Source organism: Heloderma suspectum, chromosome 3, assembly GCF_057233095.1.
Source record: "Heloderma suspectum isolate Gila_16-S chromosome 3, 16-S_ref, whole genome shotgun sequence".
Classification (NCBI taxonomy): domain Eukaryota; kingdom Metazoa; phylum Chordata; class Lepidosauria; order Squamata; family Helodermatidae; genus Heloderma; species Heloderma suspectum.
The window spans coordinates 184,938,832-184,957,827 of NC_139460.1; the positions used below are offsets into that span (position 1 = coordinate 184,938,832).

The 18,996-nt window shown below is 46.5% G+C and overlaps 1 protein-coding gene across 2 annotated transcripts in view; it reads right to left on the minus strand.

The window, feature by feature from the left end:
- NFKB2 (nuclear factor kappa B subunit 2) overlaps window positions 1-16,982 on the minus strand; it is a 51,307-nt gene extending 34,325 nt beyond the window's left edge. The window contains exons 1-7 of one of the 2 annotated variants that reach the window (XM_084845162.1): window positions 16,689-16,982; window positions 15,989-16,052; window positions 15,044-15,122; window positions 14,803-14,843; window positions 14,592-14,690; window positions 10,304-10,455; window positions 2,280-2,386 (exon numbers count right to left, since the gene is read on the minus strand). In XM_084845162.1, the coding sequence (XP_084701288.1) occupies window positions 2,280-2,386; window positions 10,304-10,455; window positions 14,592-14,690; window positions 14,803-14,843; window positions 15,044-15,122; window positions 15,989-16,012 (502 nt within the window). In that variant the 5' untranslated portion in view covers window positions 16,013-16,052; window positions 16,689-16,982. The remainder of the gene's footprint in view (window positions 1-2,279; window positions 2,387-10,303; window positions 10,456-14,591; window positions 14,691-14,802; window positions 14,844-15,043; window positions 15,123-15,988; window positions 16,053-16,688) is intronic. The other variant, XM_084845161.1, reaches the window with a different exon arrangement.
- Between the last annotated feature and the right edge of the window lie 2,014 nt (window positions 16,983-18,996).

The following is an 18,996-nucleotide window of genomic DNA, read 5'->3' on the forward strand; positions in this document are numbered from 1 at the left end:
TCTTTCTAAAATGTTTAAATAGGGCTGGGGTGCTGCCCACAGGAGCCAATGTGCCTGCGGACACCTCTTTTAGCACCCTCCAGGTTCCCTGACCCTCCTGATTTTTCTTTTCTTAAGTTTTTTAAATTTTATCTTCTTTAAATTGGAAGAATGGCATGCTGCAAAGTGAAGGGCTGCCCTCTAGCACCATCTTTATTTGGGTTTAGCAGACTGGTTCTGCGTTTTGGAGCTCTGACCTCACCTTTGCCTTGCACTTAGGTTTGTGAATGGGCAAGTTGTTCCTCATTCCAGCCATTCTGTGAGAGTGCCCACAACACTCAAAATTCTAAATGTGTCCACTGACCCAAAGAGGTTGGGGGACCCCTGTATTCAGTAGTTATCCTCGGTGATTTGCAAACTACAATATGCATACAACCTCCATCTGCAATACAGAACTGGTAGCTGGAAGTGAATTATACTATGCTCCTGCACTGACTGTTATGTTTTCTTCCCTCACCCCCTCCCCGTGGGCTCTACCTCTTTACCAATGGTTTCTGTCCTTGGGGTGTATGGGATCTTGGAAGTGGGCCCCAGGTTACAGACTGGGGTTCCAAGTGGGACCACTGATTAGCTTTTACATAGTGCTTTTTGAGTATCAAATGCACAACATAATATTTACAACAACCCTGTAAGATTTGGGGATGATGATTCTTACCTACTGCAGATGTGGGAATGAGGCCATGGGAGCAATTTGCCTAAAGCCCCCTACTGAGTTCATGGTTGAGGAAAGATTTAAACCAGAAAATTCTTGGCTCATGGATCATACCCTTATCCGTTAAACTACATCAGCTCTTCCTGCACCTTGCTGGAGGACAGATTTGTATAGGAAACTAGCTTATATTTTATATTTGGAAAACATGACAGTCTGCCTAACACTGGACATATTGAGAAGGAAGACATGGGATTGGCTAGAAATTATGTTATCTAATCCTTCACAATAGTTTTTGATGTCTTGGACATCAAATCTCGGAGGGCAGCAGTCCTGACTTGCGCTGCCTTTGGACCATTTCTTATATCTCTTACATGTTTGTGCCACCCTTCTTCCAAGAAACACAGGGAAGATACACAGAATGGTCCTATTTCAGCATCGAAGCCATGAGGCTGGATAGGTAGGGAGTCATAGCTTAAGGTACATAGCTTTCACTTGTCCTACATCTTACAGGTATCAACCCACAGAGTCCATGTCTGCCTGAAACTACACTGACTTAAGGGGTACACTTGTAAAGTGCTCCTTCAGATTAGTCTTTGATTTCAAGTCTGGGATCTGGAAACAGATTCTAGGGCTAAGCGCTAGTGAGCCACTCTCATACACATGCTTTTTTCCACCCTTAACTTTCACCCCTGTTCTGCTCTTTCTTTTCACCACTTTTTCCTACCAAATTTCAGTCTTCCTCTTACTTTCTTCCCTTCCTGTACCTAGGCCCTATCATATACTTCAGATTTTGAGCCTATTAGGGCCTTCTGAGACCTTCCTTTCAATTCAGATATAGCGGGGACAGATTCTGGTGACTCTGCTGAGCTAAATGCATTCTATGTATACCCAGACACAATTCTGTATGGAAACTAAGGGGCCTTAAAAGAGGCATGGATTAATTCTGTAGTCTTGGGCAAGCCTCTGAACCTCAGTCCTTATTTGTAAATTGGGAATCCTACGAAAGAGAACTTGTGAGTGACACTCAACATGTGAAGCTTCATGTGAGAAGTCATTTTTATTTTATACATGATTCATAGTACTTATGGTTATAGCTGGCAGCTATAACAAACTACAACTAACTTGATCCAACCCAACATAGCAGAAATGTTAAATGAATTTATTGCCTCCCTCCCTCCCTCCCCTCATGTGAACTGGAACTGAACTAGCATGCCAGATCTGTTAGGCACCCCCATTGCAACAAAACAAAACCCTAAACAGTTTGACAGGTCAATGGCCAACAGACAGTTCCAGACCTCTGTCCAGTGCAGCTACCATACTGTTATGGTCGCCTTCTGATTGTAACTGTGTAGGGGACAGGTAGAAGTAGAAAAATATTTAGGTAACAAATATATAATCTCAGTTTAGCTAATTCTGCCTATGTTATAAGCATCCCATCATACTTAAGGTCTGAGTCTGAAGGTGAGAGGGAGAAAAAAAGAGAGCGCCCCCCGCCCCCCCCCCCCGGATCAAACCTGGAATCAAGACATCCTCATCCTGCTAGATGCCTAGCAAATCATCCCCAGCTTCTTTCCCAGTTCAGAGTCACCTGTCAGAGACTGTGGATGGTTTCGAATCCTCTGCTTCTGCAGTTTGTCCCTGATGACCTCCATCATGTTTTTCTTGGTCACATGGAGCACACCCAGGTTATTAAATCTAAGAAAGGACACATCACCACCTCATTTCAGTAAAAGTCACAAAATGTCAAATTGGACAGCAACCTGCCCAAGAACAGGAGCAGAAGATCCCAGTGAACACTACTGGGCCTGAACATATTAAAAAAGACATTCAATGGAAGACAAAACACAGATGACAAGGGGCCAAGACAGAAGACAAAAAACTAGTTTCTAAAAGATATACTTGCTTACCTAATCATGCTGTGTGGTGAAGGTATACGGAAAGGATGTTTACCTAAACAGGGAGCTACCAAACCATGAGGCAAGGGTCTCCAGGTCATGCTGCTAGGCATTCCACAAGCTGCAATGCAATCTGAAAATCTTGGGTTTCTCTTCTGTAACCACAAGGGTTACAAACTTGCTCTTTGTTTTAAATTAAATCAGGAACCTATGGAATGTTTTGCTTGTTCTAAATTCTAGTGCTCAATCAAAACAAGTGTTTGACAACTGTCCAGTCCACATAATTTCTATTCAACATTTGGATTTTCTGGATTTTTTTAAATGCTGGACACACAATATAAAGATTTGCTTATCTTGGCCCATCAGCAGCTGCCCTGCAGCCAACTAAAGGAGCAGGAGAGACAGAAAAATCCCTCCACTAGCCCATCAAGACTGGAACACTGGACTTAGGTGAGTGTTCCTTCTCTTTAGAGATAGAAAGCCATCCTGTGAAGGGTCACTCCACCCATCAGCCTCTGGAGGCAGGGCTAGCTGATCACCCTCTCAGCCATGACAAGCCATAGTTGCAAAGAAAAAAATCACAATAATATCAAACCAGGCACTTCGTGAACTAAAAATTTCAAATGAAAACTGCCAGAAAGGGCAGAAAGGAAGAGTAAGAAACAGGATGGCTTCTCTTTCTCTCATTGACAAGAATCAGAGTGTGAACCAGAAGAAAGATTCCCCAGAGTTTGCCCACAGCAGCCAGCCACCCAAGATGGGTGGCGCAGAATGTTCTCCTACCTTCAAGGAGAAGGAACACTCACAAGGAGTCCAATGTCTCTCCAAGGGAGAACAGGAGGACATGCTGTGAAAAGTTGTTGTATAGCATTGCCTCCCATCCCAGGTAGCAACAGCCAATGCTGGGCAAAATATAGAGAATCTACTATAAGACTCTCATGCGAAGGCTCCACTGGTGGAGGCAAAACACTGCCATCTTGATTTTGATATTTGTTCTTCATCACAACACCCACACTGCTGTCTTATAAATGTCTAAGGATTTGTTAGTGTCAAAAGCCAGGCAGGTTGCTACCCCCATGACTGAGTGGGTGGCAATGCTCTCTGGAACTGGAAAAAGAGACACCTGACATGAGAAGGAGGTACTGTCTAAGCCAGAGGCTCAAGATAGACTTGCACTGCAACCCTTTACTCAGATCCACTGTGTTCAATGGGGTTTATTTCCTAGTACGTGTATTTAGGATTGCTGCCTTGGATACCTTTTTGCCTGGATTAGTGAAGAGCCACAAACAGGAGTCTGAACATCTTAAATCAGCTGCATGACTACTGAAACTGCGTAAGGCCCGAAATACATCAAGCAAATGTCGTTAGGATGCTGAGAATTGGGGCAGTGATCAAATACCACATCTTGAAGGTCAGAAACGTGATGTGAAGATATTCAAAACTCGATTTAGTAAGAGCTCGCAGAACAAAGTGATGCAAGCATTTAGGAAAACTATGCACTGTTCCCTTGAGAAAGTGCTACTTGCAGCAGATTGTTAGACATGGGCACATTGAAAAATGAAGCCAGAACACTGGACAATGCCATACCTCATTTCTTCCAAACATTTGGATGAAGGCCTCAGTCCAGACTTAGCTGAAGGAATGAAATACTATGATTTATGGATGCTTTGGGGGCAACAACTCCCACACGTCAATGCCAAAAGATGCAAAAGCCCTTTCATAGATCTGTGTCATGGAAGGCAGAAGAGAGCCTAACACCATGTCAACAATGTCCAAAGTATAGCTAAGGCTCAGGAGATGAAACAGCCCTGGGGAAGGACGCTCTGCATTGTTGGTGAATACTGTGGAGGATGTATTGGCAGCTCAATCTGTTCCAAAAACCATGGACAGAATGGCTAGTGAAGAGTCTCACAAATCAGCTGTGCTTGTTCCTCCCTGAGCTTCTGCAGCATCCTGGGAATTACTTGCATAAGTGGAAAGGCATAAACCAATATCCTGGGTGTTTCCTGCACCCTGGTAGGGGAACTTGGGAGAAAAACCTCTGTATCTTGAGGTTGGCTTGAGATGCAAGCGGATCATCCAGAGAAGGCCAAACCTGTATGTGATTTACTAGAATACTACTGGTTGAGATCATCTGGTGGCTGAGCCAGTCGATGGAAATGAGGATTCCTTGAATACGCTCTACTCTCAGTGACAGCAAAGAAATTCAGCCCAAGTTAACAGGCACTTGCTGGGATAGTATCGGAGAGCTCTTGGCTTGGCTGATCAAAAATCTATGGTGGCAAAGGCACTGTACAGTCATTTGGGAATCCTTTGTGCAATGAAGGGACTCCAATTAGGAAGTAATCCAGATATGGATAGACATGGTTTCCTTTTAGCTTGTTATGGGTTATCACAGCCACAACCCCCTTAAATACTCTTGTTGCTGTGGGCAGATTCAAGGGGAGGGTCTTGTACTAGCAGTCTCTTTAGATATGCAAAGCATAGGAATCTCCCATGAGGAAGACGTATGGGAACATACACTTACATCTCTGTGAGGTCTAAGGATGCCAGGAAGTCTCCTTGTTCAAGGGCTTAAGCTATGGACTGTAGCAACACCATCTGGAAGCACCTGCGATGTGCTTGTTCAGGAACTTTAGGTCAAGAACAGCTTTTCAGTCTCCATTCTTTTTTGGATCCTTAAAGAATGCTGAGTAGATGCCCGAGAGCTACTATGGAAACATCACGCCCTCTATCACCTCTCTCTCTAACCCAGGAATGGGAAACCTGGCCTGCCAGGCTGGCCCCTCCCAGCCCCCTAAAGGCTAGCAGGGAGAGGAGATCCCCATGCTGTTCTCTCCGATCAACAGAGGACAGCGCACCACTCGCTGTCCCAATTGTGGGAATGTGCGGTGCAGGCAAAGCCACCTCAATAGAAGCACCAGCTGGAGGACCTCCAGCCAGCACCTGAATGATGTCAGGGTGTGTGCCCCCCCCACCCTCTCATCATCTGCCCAGCGGACAGCTTGGTGGGGGATCACCCAACCTCCCTCCCTCCCACCCACCCACCCACATAAAGTTCCCCAAACCTGCTCCAGCCTTATGCAGGCATTCAACCTGCTCACGGGAGAGCTAAAAGGGGAACAAAGGGCATGCATGCAAGCCCCCAGCTTACTCATTCGGTCCCCATCCTTCTTGTGTTGACAAAGGGGCATCTACTTAACCTTGCTTGAACGCAAGTAGAAGCCTCCACGGGATCAGGAACCCTGCTTTATCTAGATTCCCAATTGTGCAGAGGCTTCTACTCACATTCAACCAAGCATGAGCAAAAACCCACTGCAGAAGCCTTCTCTAGAGCTTAAGGTTTTGCCTGCTCTGTCCCAGGAATAGACTCCTGCTTCTCTCATCAATTCTAGCACTCCAAATGCCTTGGTTGAAAGGGAATGGAAATCTTCAGGGACAGCAATCTGGATGGAGTGGGTATGGATCCAGACTCCTCCTGAGGCAGCTCTCCCTCTTCAGCTAGAATGAGAAGGGCTATCTCCAACTCGACTTGAGAGACCTCATTATTCTCTTTTAATCTAGAGGTAGAGTGTGGGTTGGAGCTTGTTTTTTTCCCTTGGTCTGAGATGACTCCTTCACTCAGTTCCCCAACCAGGGTGTGGAGTGCAGAGGGGAGAGTGGATAATGGGCAAGGTCTCAGCTCTTCCCAGACAGGCTCAGTGAGCATTTCAGCCAGCATGCTTTGTCCATGTGCTTGCATCTTTGCCTCTCCCATGGCTCTATGCTGAAGGAACCGCAAGGTGGTGAGGGTGAGTCCTTTGCTTCCTCCCTTGTGCTCTAGACCCCACAGCACCACCTTGCCGATCTAGTAATAAAACTGTGGATGGAGGTGACCCCTGTCAATTACAGGAGGAGGAGGAGTGGAGAAGCCATCTGAGCTGCAGGGAGAGTTCATGGGAACCACTGCTTTCTCCTGGAGCGGGCTGGGACTGCCTTTGCTGCACTTAGCACTCTTGCTGTCCACAGCAAAATCATCACATGGCTCTGTGGAGTGATCCATTTCTGCACCATCGGTGGCCCAATGGGACATGTCTGTACTGTGTTGCCCAGCAGAGGCGTGGGGCAAGTCTCCCTCTGTGTTTCCCTTGAAAGTCTCATTTGCTCGCCAGCTTTGCACCATCCTTTCTCCCTCCTAGAGAGAGTGTTGTAGGGTGCCATCAAGTGTCCTTCCTTCCACTCTTCTCTCTTTCCTCCCTTCCATGGGAGAGAGATCCATCCAGGTTGACTGGGGAATGTGGGCAGGGAGAAAGCTGGAGAAAAAAGGCTAAACGCTCTACAGCAAGAGTACCACAGAGCTAGTACAAAACTCTGCTCTCATGACACAGGAAGAGAATTGGGAAGGGACTAGCCCCACCACCACAATGGCGAGACAGAAAAATCAGCTAGCCCTTCCTGCAGAGACCAATCGGAGGACTTCACATTCACTGGATGCCCTCCTCTTTCTCTAAGGGAAACCAATTGCATTTTATACTTGTACTGGGCATATTGGGTTTGCGTTTTCATAAAGAAAGGTGAGATAGAAATATGAAAACTAACAAAGAGAACAGTACACTGTTATGAAAGCAAGCTGTGAGCCACAAGTTCTCAATTCAAATCTCAGATAAGCTATAAACCCAAGCGTGGCCTTATGGAAGCTGTCTCTTGACCCCTGCCTGGAATACGGGGATAATACTGGCTTATCTCACAAAGGTGTTGTAAATATTACTGGAATAACGTATATGAAAGATTTTACCTCACATGGTACATCTCTGTTCTGGGCAGAAGCAAAGGGCCATTCCAGAAACATGGTCCCCTTCTAGCCATCATCACCTACGCTTTGTGACCTCTTCTCCCTGTACAGCAGCTGACAGGGGAAACAGGCAATTGGAGTTGGTGGGCTGCCTACATGCTTGTTTGGAGGAGCTCACTGCTGTTCTAGCATGAAGGACAGAGCAAGCTTTATAAGATTTATCTTGCAGTTAGCAATGATGCAAAAGTTCATAGCAGCTATAAACATGTGTCCACCGTGTAATGTTCAGCAGCATCATTAATAAAGTCCCTTTTCCAGCAGAAGTTCTTGTTGGCTTGAGTAGGGCAACAAAATTTTGTATTCAGCAGATCAAGTGCCCAATTACAAAGGCAGGGGAGACCTCTCAGAAAGAGATGAGCGGTTTCCACATGCTTGCCAAGAAGCTCAATTCTCAATTAAGCCAACTGGAGCTCACTAATCACTAACTGAAACCCCATCTACTTCCTGATTGAGATAGGACTCAGGAGACCAGAGATCCATAAGTGTAAGACAGCAGAGTCTGCAAGGGGGAAGCTTCTCTGTTGCACTTAATTTTGCTTTGTTTCCTTTCCCTCCCTCTGAATAGACTGGGTCTCAAAGGTCTTCCATAAGATACAAGGGTGTTTTTTTTTTAAGCAAATGCTTAAAAGGTATATTAAAATTAGGTATACTTGCTTACCTAATCATGCTGTGTGGTGAAGGTATACGGAAAGGATGTTTACCTAAACAGGGAGCTACCAAACCATGAGGCAAGGGTCTCCAGGTCATGCTGCTAGGCATTCCACAAGCTGCAATGCAATCTGAAAATCTTGGGTTTCTCTTCTGTAACCACAAGGGTTACAAACTTGCTCTTTGTTTTAAATTAAATCAGGAACCTATGGAATGTTTTGCTTGTTCTAAATTCTAGTGCTCAATCAAAACAAGTGTTTGACAACTGTCCAGTCCACATAATTTCTATTCAACATTTGGATTTTCTGGATTTTTTTTAAATGCTGGACACACAATATAAAGATTTGCTTATCTTGGCCCATCAGCAGCTGCCCTGCAGCCAACTAAAGGAGCAGAAGAGACAGAAAAATCCCTCCACTAGCCCATCAAGACTGGAACACTGGACTTAGGTGAGTGTTCCTTCTCTTTAGAGATAGAAAGCCATCCTGTGAAGGGTCACTCCACCCATCAGCCTCTGGAGGCAGGGCTAGCTGATCACCCTCTCAGCCATGACAAGCCATAGTTGCAAAGAAAAAAATCACAATAATATCAAACCAGGCACTTCGTGAACTAAAAATTTCAAATGAAAACTGCCAGAAAGGGCAGAAAGGAAGAGTAAGAAACAGGATGGCTTCTCTTTCTCTCATTGACAAGAATCGGAGTGTGAACCAGAAGAAAGATTCCCCAGAGTTTGCCCACAGCAGCCAGCCACCCAAGATGGGTGGCGCAGAATGTTCTCCTACCTTCAAGGAGAAGGAACACTCACAAGGAGTCCAATGTCTCTCCAAGGGAGAACAGGAGGACATGCTGTGAAAAGTTGTTGTATTGCATTGCCTCCCATCCCAGGTAGCAACAGCCAATGCTGGGCAAAATATAGAGAATCTACTATAAGACTCTCATGCGAAGGCTCCACTGGTGGAGGCAAAACACTGCCATCTTGTGATGAAGAACAAATATCAAAATCAACACCCACACTGTTGTCTTATAAATGTCTAAGGATTTGTTAGTGTCAAAAGCCAGGCAGGTTGCTACCCCCATGACTGAGTGGGTGGCAATGCTCTCTGGAACTGGAGCATCATTAATAAAGTCCCTTTTCCAGCAGAAGTTCTTGTTGGCTTGAGTAGGGCAACAAAATTTTGTATTCAGCAGATCAAGTGCCCAATTACAAAGGCAGGGGAGACCTCTCAGAAAGAGATGAGCGGTTTCCACATGCTTGCCAAGAAGCTCAATTCTCAATTAAGCCAACTGGAGCTCACTAATCACTAACTGAAACCCCATCTACTTCCTGATTGAGATGGGACTCAGGAGACCAGAGATCCATAAGTGTAAGACAGCAGAGTCTGCAAGGGGGAAGCTTCTCTGTTGCACTTAATTTTGCTTTGTTTCCTTTCCCTCCCTCTGATTAGACTGGGTCTCAAAGGTCTTCCATAAGATACAAGGGTGTTTTTTTTTTTAAGCAAATGCAAAAAATAGTTTGACTTGTTTCTGATGGATGGTGTGCATTTTGTTCTCAATCTTCCTAGCATCCCCACACTGTAGATAGGCCTTATATGCCCCCCCACATCTTATAGTGCTCTATCCCTTCAACCACATTCTCTGCTTATTTATTTATTTATTGCATTTATACCCCGCCTTTCTCCCTCTCGCAAGGAACTAAAGGCGGCTTACATTATCCTCCTCCTCACCGTTGTATCCTCACAACAACAACCCTGTGAGGTAGGTTGGGCTGAGAGTCTGTGACTGGCCCAAAGTCACCCAGTGAGCTTCCATGGCCAAGTGGGGACTAGAACCCGGATCTCCCGGCTCCCAGTCCGTCACTCTCACCACTACACTACACTGGCTCTGCTTATGCTTCCTTGATTACACACTTGCCTTCCCCCAGCTTCCATACGAGATAGTTACAGAAAATCCCCTGCTATATAGATCAAGCCATGAGTTGAGAACAGCAGAAGTGTGACTTGTTGCTCAAGGTGCCCCTAGAGCTCCCTAGAGGACCAGAAGGCCACACCTTTGCATTTCATAATACTTTAGGGTTTCATGGAGAAGTCTTCACAAGGAGTCAAGCGTAATGCACAAAATGGATAGGGCTGCACTGAAGGTGTTGCAGTCTATTTTGCTCAAACTCAGAGAAAGCTTACATACTATTGTGAAATAGCATGTAGCTCTGTGCAACGCTGCCCCCTCATGGCGCATACATACTGTGCAGTCATGTCCTTTGGGCCCACTGTCACGATACAGTTGCCAGCTTCATTGCATTGTTTTCCCACCAGACTGTGGGCATGCACCTGTGGAGGGTCAGTGTGAGTCACCAGGTCCACTTCTATCCTAGCCAGCCCGTTGTAATTAGAGATCTGTCAATGAAATGGGATAAAGTGAGGTCCTAGAGCATAAGGCCCCTCCTTAGCGGGGGGAGAGAGAACCTTTCTCTGAAACCAGCACCCTTTTAGGCTCATAGAACTCTTTCCTCACCAGAATTCCCAGGAACAGCTTCTATGGGGCTGATTCAGATGTAAACTATAGTTTAGCATTACCAGAACAATTCTAGCCTGCCCCCAAGCTCACACGCTCCCCACCAACAGCATAGCCAAAAGGAGTTAAGACATTTCTGCTTCTGTTTTTTATTAACTGCAGCTAGTTATATCATCTAAACCTAGACAAACTTTAATTTCTCTTAAATGCAGTTAGTGGAAGCAAGTCAACTTCAAAGAATTGTTTAGCAAGCTGGTTTGTTTCCAGTAACCAGAGCTAACCACAACTTAGCATTGGGTCTGAACCTAGCCATTGGTCATGTTCACACATAACAAGCCATGAATTCTGTCTTATTAAATCACAACAGGAATGAACAGCATGCTAGTACATGCAGCTTGTTTGCTCCTGCCTTGCCCCTGCCTTCATGCAAGTGGGTAAACAAACCAAGCAGGCACAGTTTATCATGATGGCCAAACTGAGGAATATTGTTTAATGTGCCCAAACAAGGCAGCATCATAAGCCAGCTTTAAAATAGGATTACTATTCAGTTATAAATCCTGGCTTGTTTGAATGCGATAAACCATAATCCTGGGTTCAGACAACACTGAACCCAGGATTATCCTGCCTGGTTTGTTTTTTGCACTGGCACAAAGCAGAAGCAAACAGACTTTGTGCATAAGCATGTTGCTTCACATTATTGTTTAACAAGCCAGACCTTTCAAGGTAGACCTTCTGAAAGCAGCCCCCAGCTGCCCAACAAACCTTTGATGAGAATTCTGGGAAAGACTTGTGAAGCTATGCAGAAATGAGTCATGAAAATAAGTTCAACACCCTGGTGTGATGATGCACACCAAAAGGAACTCTTTGGATCATAGGTAATTACACAATTTAATCATGACTTAAAATTATTAAGTGTTCTATCAAACCTAGAGCCCAGGGATAGATGAATATATTTAAAAATTCAAAATGCAGATTGCAATCACATACAGATAAACTACAATATATAATGCAATCATGGCCACAGTAATTCATTTTTATAATTACACACAGAACCTAGCTGCTAACATATAAGGAGAAAAGCAAATTCCTCATAGTTCTGGCTTCCCATTCCTTCTACATGCCCTTAATTACGTTACTAGCACTAATAGCCTAGGAGTAGAACTATAGCTCCCTTCTTTATCTTTCACATTCCTCCCTGCCCCTAAGGTGCCACTTTCAACCTCCTATCACTGCTACTCTTTATCAAAATATGACAAGTACCAAATTAAAAATAAAGCTCAAACATGTAAAAAGGGAACAGCAAAGGGAGAGAGAGGAAGCCGGGTCATTCCATCAGCTCTGCTGAAAGACCAACTCCACTGGGCGTTTCCTCCTTCAATTGTCACCTGGCAGCAGCCATTCCACTTGGCTGCGGCAGAGGGAGATGGGAGGTGGGGGCCACTCCATTTGGTCTGGCTCTTCCTGTCCCTGAACTGTTTCCAACCCAGCTGGTCATCATAAACATTTCTATTTAAACTTTAAGAACTGGTGCCTCAGTTCACTAATTTTCCCCTTCTCTCATCCCATTTTCCTCCCGTGTCATGTCTTTTCGATTGTAGGCCTGCAGGCAGGAACTATCATACACTTTATTGACAGTATGTAAGTGGCATTGGGAGGCTTTTTAGCTGTAGAGTGGAGTAAAAGTCCTTCAGATAAACAGCAAATAATTTTGTTGTTATCTTAGAGAGCAATCCTATGGCCCCTAGACAGCTCCCTTTGCCGAGGTCAGGACTCCGACCTTGGAAAGGGGAGTGTCGGGGGAAGACCAGTGGACAGGGAGGGGAAAGGCTGTAGATCCGCCAGATCCAAAGGCCTCTCAGCCTCTGTCCCTGGCAGAGAGAGCAAGTTAGACTGGCCCAGAGGCCCATCTAATAAAAATGCTCTTAAGGTGGACAGAGATGCACAAAAAAGGCTCCATTGCTCCTCTTGACCCGGCAGGAGGTGCCTGGCGGGACTTTAGATGGACAGAGGGCTCTGAGATCAGAGCCCTCCATTATCTGAGCGAAACACCCATGGGAATGCTCTCTTATTTGCATAACATATTGAAGCAAAAATAGATAGATCTAAATCCAGTATTTGGACATCGTTGTGAAAAAAAACTAAATCCTGAACTATGCTGTGTACACCTGAAACAGACCTCCCATTTGTCCAAGAGAATGATCCTCACAAAATATATTGCAAATAATTGTCTTGAAATACTTCCATCTGCTTTTCTTGCCCATAGATTCCAATGTAGGACAAAATGTATTTTAGGGTGCAAATTTATCAGGATCCAAGTTCAACCTCTGAACTTGGAGGCTTACAGCCATCCAGTGCAGAGCAGGAGGAGCGGCAGAGGCGATCTTCGCCTTCGCACTCCCTCCCACTCTGCATTTTAGCTAGACGGGTGTTTTTGCCCATCTAGCTGGGGCTCTGCAGAGTAGGAGGGAAGGAGATTGGGGAGGCCTAGGTATACTGTGTAAGCCGGACTCTCCAGTCCCCTCCCACCACCATGCCCCCTTTCCCTCCTCTCCAAGGTTGCCTTTTCAACCTCAGAGATGAAGCTGGTGTAGTTCTCTCCGCACTGACTCCAACCTTGGATCCAGGAACCCAAACTATCATATGGCCTCCCAGACTCTGTCTAGGGGTTATAGGATTGCACGCTTAATTTTTTTTTCTTTTTAACATGTTGTCATCATGTTTTATTTGTGTATTTTATCTCATTTTGTAGACTGCCCTTGAAGCTGTGCTGAAGGGTGGTATATACATCTTAAATAAAATAAAAATAAATATTTAAAGGAAAGGGCACCGTAGCCATCAAAACCTGCAAAATATTTGGGCGTTATTAAGAAAAAAATAAGAAAAATAAACTTAATGCCACTACAAATCAATAGCACCTCTCAACAGCTTGCAGAGGTGTCACACCACAGAACTGAACAGCAGGAAAAGAAAAAAGTAGATGTTCAACATGAAAGTCAGGATTTCCATGCGCTTTGCACTGGATGTGCTTAGAAGCCTCTGTGTGATTCAGAACCCCCTTCAGACCTTTATGCATAATGCATACAGGTCTAAAGAGGAGCCTGCCTGCACGAGAAAATTGAAGCTTGTGTTTACATCCCTGCCTCCTCCTCATTTTAAGGCATTGTGTGTTCTAGCAAATTCCTGAACAGGGCTGATCTAGACTCCAGGCATAGAAATCCTATGCCCTTTGGCCCACAGTCACCAGCCTTTCAGAACACCTTTGCCTGTCTGCTTCCTTCCTCATAATAATGCACAGCCTCTCCTCTCTTTAGGCCCTATATGTAATTTTGCCCTGTCCTATTTTCTCCAACTCCCGGACTCCATCATCCTTTGTTTCCTCAGGTCCTTGCTTTTCAGCTCTTTGCCTTGTTTGGGTGGCTAAAGGAAACTGAACAATTTCTTAACCAGTCTCTCAAGTACTCCCCCTCTCCATAGCATACAGCCCCTCCTTATTTAGACACTGTGTAAAGCCCCCCTGCTTCTTGACCTAACTCCTCATCTCCTCTGCCCTCTTCCACAAACTTCATTTATCCATTAGTTACTCTGGACCCTTCTATCATCCTTCTTGCCTCTGGGCTCCTCTCCTGATCTCTTCTCACTATTCACCCCTGTGAGGACTTAATCCTAGCCAAACCAAGACTTTCTGTTCCCCCAGGAATGGAAGCAAGCTTTCATTCCCTGAGCAATTGGCCACACCAGGTCTGCCAAGCAGTAGCAGAGGCTTCACCACCACAATGGTATATTACATTTACCAGCAACTATCCAGTATAGCAGAGCATTATGTCAGGAAGTGGACTTTAAAGTGCTCTCTACTAATCAGAAAGACTATCCTGAGCTGAACAGATCTCTAGTCTACCATAGTATGCCTTGTTTTGTTTGTTTTTTAATCTAAGATTTTCAGATATACTAGAGATAAATACAGACTAAACAATTATCCAAAGCCAATTTCTTAAATATCTCTAAGCAATGTGATGCTCACTTTAACAGTGGGGTAAGTCTTGTGTCCTTTCTCACTAGAAGCTCCAGGCAGCCCACCATGCGAGGGTCCTTCACAACCATATCGGAACCGGAAACCTCGCTGCCAAAAATGATAATAAAAAAAGACATTCTACCACATGGCCAATTGCAACAAATTAAGCTGTTGGGGAAAGCGTGCTGAGGCATCCAGCTCTGTTAAAAAGAGTTCCTACCTGCTTTGGCTGTTCAATTATAGTGAGGAATGGACCTTCCACTGAGAATAAAAAAGAAATATATCATGATTGGGCCAATATTGTATATGCACATGACATGTAATTCAGTTATGCGGTACTTTACTGTCAAAATACACACATAACTGAAACTACGCTCCCTCTCCAAACCTTGAAGTGTTCCACGTCACTTGTAATTTACTGTCTCCAAGGCACATAACTTCCCAAAGTAAGTGTTCCTTACCTGTCTCCATGAGCAGCTCTTTCTGCTCAATCAAATGAGAGCCAAACTGGAAATCATCATAGTCTATCCCATCCAAGCACTGCATACAGAATAGGATCAAGAGAAAAGCAAAACTTGAAGTTATGAAATACATAACTGACTGTGTGTTAACACAAACAGCTCTAAATAAGAACATGATAGAGGTATATCAAGAAAAAATAGCAGTGACAGCTAGATGAAGCCTCTATTAGCATACACTGGGGACAAACAATTCGTAAATAAGAACATCTAGGGTGCTGTTTCCTGAAGTTCTGACAGCTAGGAACAATTCCTCCCACCCCTACGTTAGTGAAGAGTGCCTCAAATTCTCTTACACTTAAGAAGGTTTACATTTAGAGTGTGTAACAACAACTCACCCCACAAGGTGTGATCATAGGTTGGTCTGAGCACACCTCCCAACTGGAACAGGGCAAGTCCAAGAGCAATGACTCACTGAGGCACAATGGGCAGTCACCTTTCCTGCCCAAGGAAAACATAGAGAAGCAACAGAAGTACTTGCCCTGGCACAGTTCATTGCTCTGGCTTTACCTTCCTGCACAGACACAACCAACCAACCTCTTCTCTGGGCAGGTACTTTAGGCAAATAGGATCAGACTGTTATTGAATTCTCTTATTTCTTGTGGCACAAAAACAGTACTTTTGAACCACATGGCTTTCGAATTACTGCTCTAGAGTGGGTATTGCGGTTGTCTTAGCCCTACAAAGTAAGAAATGCAAAACATATAGAAATCTGTTTCAAGCCTGTTAAAGGGATTTTGTCCAAAAAGAGAAGGTGGTCTTTGAAATGATGAACTTGACAATTTGGTTCTGGTCCAATTTTTGCATATGGCCCAACTCAAAGAATGCGGGTTTTTTTTTTTCCTCCAATCGACCGACAAGCCCAGCAACCCTTAATCGGGGACTCACTGTGGGGTAGCCGTCGCAATCCATGGTAGGTCAAGGTGGCAGTCTCGGAACTGGTAATCCGGCTCTGCGAAAGGAGAAGAAGAACCGGAACAGGACAAGAAAGGAAGAGGGAGAAAGAGCGACGTCTCGGCTGCCGAAAGAGCCACAGGCGGAAACTGCGCGGGCAAGGAAACGCCGATGGAAAGTCCCTAGAAGCCCAGCAGAGCCGGAGAGCGGGAGCAGGCAGGCAAGGAGGGAGGCGCTCTGCTCTGCTTCCTCCCTCCCTCCCAACTTCTCGACCGCCGGAGGCAGACTCGATTTAGCCCCCCGCCGCGGCCGCCACCTCAGAAATCCCGGAATATCCACAAGATAGGAGGGCGTGAAGAAAGGCGGAGGCGTCACTCGCGTGTTTTGTGCGTGTAACTCCCGCACAGAATAGTTCGCAGCCCTTTCCTCACCGAGTAATCCAACTGGAGCAACTCCCGTGAGGCAGCCAAGAACTGCTGCGCCGTGGTGTCCCCAGCAGCCGCAGCTACAACAGCCAAATGCGGCAGGCGACAGCGCCCCACTCGGAATGCTTCCCCCGCCCGGCAGCCCTCACGTGGCCGGAATACCCCACCAGGAAAGTCACTCCGGGGGAAACGAAGAACCTTCTCGGGGCAGTGGGGGAAGGAGGGGAGAACGACCTGATCGCCGCCCACCCATCCTGGCTACCGCTTACCTGCAAGCGACTTCGGCGGCTTGGTCGCGCCAGGGCGGGACTCCTCCGGGGCCGTTAAGCCACGCCCCTCCTGCAAGGATTCTCAGCAATCAGCTGACCCGTCGAGGAGGCAGGACCTCCTTGACAGGCACGGGCCGATGGCTGGCTGGTTGTCCGGGAAACGCAAGATACGCCCCTGGCCAAGGAGCGAGGGGCAGAGGGCGGGAAGTTAATACGGAAGAAGAGGCAGCAGCCGGGCCTGGCTTGAATCTCCGCTCGGTCCGGAAGCTTCCTTGCGCCGAGCCTGTAAACGGAAAGAAGTTTGGCGGAAGGAAAGAGAAGTGCACGCCCGCCACGTTCATGCATGCATAAACAGTTCCCTCGGAGGACAGTGGTCTTCTTCCACCTCCAGTTTCCACAGTGATCAGCAGATCCGTTCAAAGGAGGGCAACAAAGATGATTCGGGGACTGGAAACAAAGCCCTATGAGGAGAGACTGAAAGAACTGGGCATGTTTAGCCTCGAGAAGAGAAGACTGAGGGGAGATAGGATAGCGCTCTTCAAGTACTTGAAAGGTTGTCTCAGAGAGGAAGGCCAGGATCAATTCTCGATCATCCCAGAGTGCAGGACACAGAATCATGGGCTCAAGTTACAGGAAGCCAGATTCCATCAGGAAAAACCTCCTTTCTGTTAGAGCAATACAACAATGGAACCAGTTACCTAGGGAGGTCATGGGCTCTCCCACACTGGAGGCGTTCAAGACAAGGCTGGACAGCCATCTATCAGGGATGCTGTGACTTGGATTCCTGCATTGAGCAGGGGGTTGGACTTGATGGCCTTGTAGGCCTCTTCCAACCCTACTATTCTATGGTTCCACTTGCCCCCGTTCTCTATAGGTTAGTTCCAGGCTAAAAAACAAACTGGTGGTTCTTCAACACAAGAATTTAGGGCACAATCTTATGTGTATTTAGACACCACTGCTGACCCCTCCCCAATCCCACAGTAGTAGCATTCCAGTTGTTCCTTGCTGGAATGCAAAGGAAGAGTGTTTGAAATTCCGCTCTTCCCATGACTCCCAGAATTCCTTGAGCCTCCAAAGTGCCTGCAGTCCAGGTTGGTTCTTGCCTCTGCCAGTGCAACTTCTTTCTCCACCAGGACTGCTGTAAAGAGCACATGGCCATGCCACAGTCTTCAAGCAAGGGATGTGGTGTATCATGGAGGCATGTCATGGAGGCATCAGGAGCTCCTGGATCTACTGGCCATTTGAGGGGAGCAGAAGGTCCAGGAGCAGCCACCATAATATAGACTATTTTGAGCAGATAGCCCACCAAATGTCCACCCGGGAGCACAGACGCAGCACAGTGGAGTGCCAGACAAAGACCAAAGTGCTGCATCTTGAGTACAGAAGGGTGGTTACACACAACTCCCGATCTGGGAGTAATGCTGCAACCTGCCCCTTCTTACTGTCTCCAGATGGATCACCTACTGCAGCGGACCGCCACGGACAGCAACTGCATGCTTCATTTCCTTGCGCGGGAAAGCAATAGGGAAGTAATAGCAGAGTAGAATTGGAACAGGACCCAACAAGCACGACAGGCATCAATAAACATGCAGACAGAGCTGCTGGAGATGCTGGTGGGGGAGCTAATGCATGGAGTCAGTGGCTGTGTTCAACCAAACACTGAACTCAGCCCGGACCCACCTGTATAGCTGGAGGGGGATGAAGCATCCCCTCCCACCATTCCTTCCCATATTGTCCTGACACCCCACCATCTTCCTGCAGTTGCATGACAGAAGGATCCTATCCCCAAGAAGGTCCCTCTCTCCCACTCAAAGATGCCCCGCCAGCAAAGGAAAGCTACCCACAGTGCCGACTGTCCGCCCATGAAGGTACTTTCCAAACCACCCCAGGCCAATGCCCCAGTCCAGCCCTGGCTGCATCCTTATCACCTTCCTAGGGCACCTCTCCCCAAAACAGGCCAAGAACCAACCTCCAACAATGTGAATACCTCAGCCCTGGGGAAGGCCCACCCACCAGTGCCCCAGGGCACTCCACAACTCCTGCTCAGGATGCCGCAGTACCTCATGGGAAAGCCCTCCCCCCCCATCACCCCAAGTGCCAACAGTAACACAGGTGTGGGCACCAGTGGAGGTGCATAGCAATGTGGACGGATTAGCAGGTCAGCAAGATTCAGAAGATGACCTGGCCTGCTGTTTGAGCTCGAGGAGGAGGAACCCATCTTGCTCTGCCCGGTTTTACCCTCTGATCTTCAGCCACCACTCCATCTGCCTTGCCCCTCACCCACTGGACCACCACAGCTTGTATCACC